The 6,055-nt window shown below is 45.1% G+C and overlaps 1 protein-coding gene across 1 annotated transcript in view; it reads left to right on the top strand.

The window, feature by feature from the left end:
- cdk13 (cyclin dependent kinase 13) overlaps nucleotides 1–5,518 on the top strand; it is an 8,653-nt gene extending 3,135 nt beyond the window's left edge. The window contains exons 2-14 of the mRNA XM_014005427.1: nucleotides 105–668; nucleotides 767–928; nucleotides 1,022–1,161; nucleotides 1,316–1,486; nucleotides 1,578–1,767; nucleotides 1,857–1,913; nucleotides 2,023–2,124; nucleotides 2,208–2,285; nucleotides 2,582–2,698; nucleotides 2,787–2,918; nucleotides 3,029–3,225; nucleotides 3,421–3,921; nucleotides 4,069–5,518. Coding sequence (XP_013860881.1) covers nucleotides 105–668; nucleotides 767–928; nucleotides 1,022–1,161; nucleotides 1,316–1,486; nucleotides 1,578–1,767; nucleotides 1,857–1,913; nucleotides 2,023–2,124; nucleotides 2,208–2,285; nucleotides 2,582–2,698; nucleotides 2,787–2,918; nucleotides 3,029–3,225; nucleotides 3,421–3,921; nucleotides 4,069–4,763 — 3,106 coding nt within the window. The 3' untranslated portion in view covers nucleotides 4,764–5,518. The remainder of the gene's footprint in view (nucleotides 1–104; nucleotides 669–766; nucleotides 929–1,021; nucleotides 1,162–1,315; nucleotides 1,487–1,577; nucleotides 1,768–1,856; nucleotides 1,914–2,022; nucleotides 2,125–2,207; nucleotides 2,286–2,581; nucleotides 2,699–2,786; nucleotides 2,919–3,028; nucleotides 3,226–3,420; nucleotides 3,922–4,068) is intronic.
- The last annotated feature ends 537 nt before the right edge of the window (nucleotides 5,519–6,055 follow it).

Genomic DNA, 6,055 nt, shown 5'->3' with positions numbered 1-6,055 from the left:
TATATATATAATTCAGTGGTTAGTGAACTGGCCTTAATGACTTGCTATGTTTGATTTGTAAAAAACGATTCTAAAGAACTTTTTTAATTTTTTTACTTCTCCAGGCGATCTGCAAGGTCACGTAGCAGAAGTCCATATTCGACATCAAGACCTTCGCGCTCTCACAGCCGTCACCGCCACTCTCGCTCCCGCAGCCGCCCCTCCAGTCTTTCGCCAAGCACACTCACGTTCAAATCCAGCCTCGCAGCTGAGCTCAGCAAGCAGAAAAAGGTTAAAGCTGCAGAAGCAGCGGCCAAGGCCAAGAACGCAAGCGACACATCAACTCCAACCAAGGGTTCCTCGTCCGCACCTCAGCCCAGCCCCAAGTCAAACCACACAGCCAGGAAGGGACGCCCTCCCTCGCCGCCTCAACCGGAGAAGGGACCCAGAACCCCCACGTCCAGCCAGCCTCAGTCCCCTTCCGACAAGTTGTCCAAGAAAATCACGGAGCAGCAGAACAGTAGAGAGCGAGACGGAAAGGGAAGGGATGACTCTGTCCATCGGGACAAGAGGAAAGCACCAGCATCCGCACAGAGCAAAGACAAGGAACGGGCTGCTGGTCTAGTTATTTCTACACTGCCACCGCTGCCGTTGCCCCAAATAACAACTGACCCTTCAGACAAAGAAAGGTATGATAATACATTCCACTCAAAGTGGGGAAACCCTTATTAATGTGTGTTTTGTATATTTGTTATAATGATTTGCTCATGATCCTCCTTATCTGCAGCTTAAAGGACAGCTCAGTCTCAGGAAAAAAGAAGATGGAGAAAAAGACTCGTCAACTCCTCGCTGACCTGCCTCTGCCYCCTGAACTTCCCGGCGGTGCAGCATCTTCTCCGCACAGCCCTCCCGATGACAAAAAGTCACACACACTTCGTCGAAGGCCCAAGTAAGTTTTTGATGTGCATAGTTCTCGACTGCCTTTTCAGTCGTGCGTTGTATGCCGTTCGTTTCATTCGAGATGTTTTCCTGTTGTTCCCAGAATTTGTGGTCCGAGATTTGGTGAGATAAAAGAAACTGAAATATACTGGGGGAAACGATGCGTGGACAAGTTTGAGATTATTGGAATCACGGGGGAGGGTACCTACGGTCAAGTCTACAAAGCTAAAGACAAAGATACTGGTAAGTGTTCAGTAATCGATCTACCAGTGCTTTTGTTTGTTTTTATGAATATGTTGGTTGGTGACACAAGTGTTTTCTGGAGTTTCAAATGCCCTATGAGACTTGAAGCACTGTTTAGAACAAGATAGATCAGTTCTTTGTTTTCATTTATCAGGTGAAATGGTGGCTTTGAAGAAAGTTCGCCTGGACAATGAAAAGGAGGGCTTCCCTATCACAGCCATCAGAGAGATAAAAATTTTGCGACAGCTCAATCACAAGAGTATCATAAACATGAAGGAGATTGTGACGGACAAGGAAGATGCTCTGGACTTCAGGAACGATAAAGGTGTCTGATTTTCGACAGCATCTGTTAAAAATCACACCAGCTTCAACTCTGTACTTACTAAATCTTTTTTTCTTTACGCCCCTCATCTTAGGTGCTTTTTATCTCGTATTTGAGTACATGGACCACGACTTGATGGGTTTGCTCGAGTCTGGCTTGGTCCATTTCAACGAGAACCACATCAAGTCTTTTATGAGACAGTTGCTGGAGGGCTTGGACTACTGCCACAAGAAGAACTTCCTGCACAGAGACATCAAATGCTCCAATATACTTCTTAATAACAAGTGAGACTGCTGGAGGTTTTCACCAGATAAAACACTCTTCTGTGTTTTTACATTGTCGTTTGCTTAAACCGATGCTTTCTTTTAATCAGAGGTCAGATTAAGCTCGCAGACTTTGGGCTCGCTCGACTGTACAACTCAGAAGAAAGGTAAATCTATATTAATCAACTATGCRTTTAGTGTTTTTTAAGGTTATATTGTGTGTTGAACCTTTTTGTGTGGTTTCTGAAACTAACAAATATATACTTTCATTTTCAGTCGACCATACACCAATAAAGTGATCACGCTGTGGTACCGTCCCCCAGAATTACTCCTGGGAGAGGAGAGGTACACACCTGCTATTGACGTCTGGAGCTGCGGGTACGAACTCGTTGTTTATTGTTTTTAAATATGCTTCAACAGCTTATGTAATCATGATTTGTCTGGTATTTGGACCATTACAGGTGCATTCTTGGGGAACTTTTCACAAAGAAACCCATCTTTCAGGCAAACCAGGAGCTTGCACAGTTGGAGCTCATCAGGTAAGTGTGAGCTGAATAGTTTTAAGGATTTTTACGATAAGTTGGACCCAAACAGAAGTGAAATGTTTTAGCTTTGGTTGTGAACTTTTTCATAAAAGCAGAAATTACAGAACTTCTCTGCCATTGGAACACATTCTATTTATTAGTTTTTAGGAGGGGGGAACTGTTGTCGTTTTTGTGTTACTTTTATTACACAGGGATTTCAGTAATAAAGCGGTGAAACAATTCTTTTTATTGCCTATTTATGTTTGCACTTGACTGCATTCTGCTGAAACAAATGGATTTCTGTTTTTCAGTCGAATATGTGGCAGTCCCTGTCCTGCTGTTTGGCCAGATGTTATAAAGCTTCCCTTCTTCAACACCATGAAACCAAAGAAGCAATACAGGAGACGTTTAAGAGAGGAGTTTGCTTTGTGAGTTAATTAAATGCACGTAACTTTCTGAAAGTTGGCCCTCCTTTATTTCATGTGGATGTGCTCTTGTGCTACTGTTTTCATTCAGCATCCCACCTTCAGCCTTGGATCTCTTTGACCACATGCTGAACTTGGACCCCAGCAAACGCTGCGCAGCCGAACAAGCTCTGAACAGCGAGTTTCTCAAGGATGTGGATCCAGACAAGATGCCTCCACCAGAGTATGTTTTGTTTCGATGCTGCGTCGGTGTTTTGATCCTACAGCGTGTAAACAATGGTTATCAGATTCTTCGCGTGTTTCTCCGCATTTGAACGTGCTCTGTCTCTGCAGTCTTCCGCTTTGGCAGGACTGTCATGAGCTGTGGAGTAAGAAACGTCGGCGACAGAAGCAGATGCCAGAAGAGCTCGTGGCGCCGAAGGTGCCCCGAAAGGAGCTCGGCCTTGATGACAGTCGCAGCAACACTCCACAGGGCTTCCCTGCTCCTGGAGGCATCAAAGCTCAGAATACAGCCGCTTCTTCTCTGCTTGGTAAGAGTCGATACTCTTACTATTGATTGTCTAGTCACTCATAAAAACAAGTGTCTGTAAAAGTTTGTAGTTCATCTGAAGCAAAAATGAGATGTATGCACACATAATCAGCTGTACTTCTGGCTTTTTTTGTCTTGACTGATTTTGTACTCTAATAGATTATTTGTAGTTGAAAATTGTWATTTTTTTATGCAGATCCAAAAGGTCCAAACTCCCAGTTCACACAGGAGCAGCTGGCGGTCCTCCTGAACTTGTTTGGTCAGCCCAAGAGTGCCGTCAACCCAGCCCAGTTTGTTCAGTCTATGGGCACTAAAGTCAACCAGGAGACGTTACAGCAGCTCACAAAAGCCTTAGCTCCCTCCGACCCATCCGAACCTCCACCTCAGCCCGCACCTGCCAAGCCTCCCCAGCCCCCTGCACCAGCAGGGGTACCTCGCACACCACCAATGCCCAAGCCTCCGTCGCCCCCCACGTCTGCCCCGTCAAGTGTTCCAGAGGGCGAGGCCGCGTCCGCCACTCAGACTGCCATGACCATGCTGCTGGCTCAGCTCCTGCAGGCCCAGCAGGCTCAGAGGCAGGAAGTCAGTGACAGTGGAGAYGGAACAGAAAGCACCAACCCTGCTGGAGTGACTACAGCAGCGCCGCTTCTACCTCCAGAGGTGAAACAGCCTCCAGAGCCCAGCCCTGTGTCTCCAGGTGAGCCCTTTTTGGCAAATTTTCTAAAATTGTTTGTTTCTTACTTAAACCTTRTATGAAACACAAAGTGATAAAAGTTCTATTAGTAAGCCAGATGTTACATGTGTCAGGTTATGTGTAACAAATTCTTTTTTCYTTTTTTTWAAGTATCTGAGGTAGGGGGAGTGCCCATCCTGCCCCCAGACCAGAGACCACCTGAGCCTCCAGAACCACCCCCACATGCTGACCTAGACTACCGGCAGCCACCGCCCGAACCCCAAACTGGCCACGCTCCCCCTATTGCTTCAGCAAGTGGAATCGATGGAGGTCGGCCCCCAGAGCCAGACTACCCACCTCTCCCTTCTGCAGAGGGTTCCGGGTACGGGGCTGAATACAGCCACCCACCTCCTCCACCCTTTACTCCTGCAGGCTTTGCAGACAGCTACATGGGTCACATGTTAGGTGGAGGCCTGCCACCTCACACACTGAGAGATGTTTTCAGTGGGCCCGGGCTAGCTGCCAACTCCTCAAACGCTGCAGGGGTCCTGCCACCAGGCCACCCGGACGCTTTCCCTCCAGCAGCAGCTACCGGACCCAGTAATATGGTTTTTAGTGGAGATAAGGACCACCGGTTCGAGTACAATCACAGCTCTGTAACGATGGAGGGACAGCCCAACCCTAGTGCGATGCACCTGTACAACCACACCATGGTAGGGAAGGACGGTATCCCTCCTCCACCCATCCCAGCACCAGGACAACCCTGGGGCTCCCCATCACAAGTGGGGACCCCGCCTCTCCCGTTTGGCTTCCTTCCACATGTAAACTCTACAGCAACAATCAGAGGACGAGGGCTGCCTTTCTGAAAGACTGGAAACTTTGAATGCAACAAAGAACAAAAGGCTAAAAGACTCCACTTTGAACCCAAAGCCTTTTTTAGGCCAGATTAGAAGGATCTGGAAATGCACATTCAGTTTTATTAACTTAAATCTGTGTAAAGCATTGTATTCTTTTTTTTTCCTTAATCTGGAATATGTTGCAGAAGGATAGTTAAATAACACCCAATGAGCTTTTCATATTTTTTGTAATCTATTCTGCTATCTTTTAAATTAAACTTTTATCTTTTTTGGATGTACATCGTCAGGCCAGGTAAATTTTAATCTCTACCTTAGCCCTTTCTGTAATGTTTCAAGGCAGATTAGTATTAATGTTTTGCACTACTGACAGAAGTAGGCAGAAACTATTTTGACTATGAAAGAAAATGGATATGGGATGTCTGCCTATTAAACTTTTGACTGATAATGTCTTTTTTTAGCCAAGATGATGTAGTTATTGATGGCTCGCTGGATTGGGTTGGTGGATTGGACACAGGCGCATGAAGCTATGTGAGAACAAAGACTGGTAGCACTTGTACTACTGCAGAAATCATGAAGAAAGGTTGTTTTTAATTAAAATTCCCCTTTTTTGGCTGTAGGTGTAAAATCACGAGAAAAAGCAAAAACATTATCGGAGTTAAGATAAAGTGAAATTACTTTTTTTTTGTACTAGGATAATCTGCCCCACCCCTCCCTTGTCTTTTTTTTTGGCAAATGTTTATTAAAGAAATCCCAACAGTGTGTCATCGACTGTGAAAAGACTTTTCACTTCACTGTGTATGAAGKTGTATTTATGGGTTAAACCACTTGGTGGCAGTGTCACATTAAACATCACCACTGATCCAAACAGCATTTGTATGATGTGAACAGACACATGCTGTTACCAGATGCAAACATTCACAAGAGAACATGTCTGTAATGTCCTGTGTGTCCCTTTTTAATGGGATTGGACAAGTTGCCAGCTCTACAAATACTTCCTAAATAGACCTTTCAGGGAGTATTTGTTGATCTTCTATTTCAGGTAAATGTGGTTAAGGAAATAAGTGTCAGGATTCAGTCAACACAATTTACACACTGATGCTGTGGTTTGACAGACTGCAGTGAATCATCAAGCACTGAGCTCAAACAAGAAATGTTGGGATCAGAAACTGGTCTTTGCTGCCTCTTATTGTTTATTAACCTTTAATTAACCAGACAAATTCCACTGAGATCAAACCTCTTGTAAGGGAGGCCTGGGCCTGAAAACAGCCTAACACACACACACATATCTATATATATATATA

Source organism: Austrofundulus limnaeus, unplaced genomic scaffold, assembly GCF_001266775.1.
Source record: "Austrofundulus limnaeus strain Quisiro unplaced genomic scaffold, Austrofundulus_limnaeus-1.0 Scaffold30, whole genome shotgun sequence".
NCBI lineage: Eukaryota > Metazoa > Chordata > Actinopteri > Cyprinodontiformes > Rivulidae > Austrofundulus > Austrofundulus limnaeus.
The sequence above is the reverse complement of the archived record's forward strand: the minus strand, read 5'-3'. Positions and strand labels throughout refer to the sequence as shown.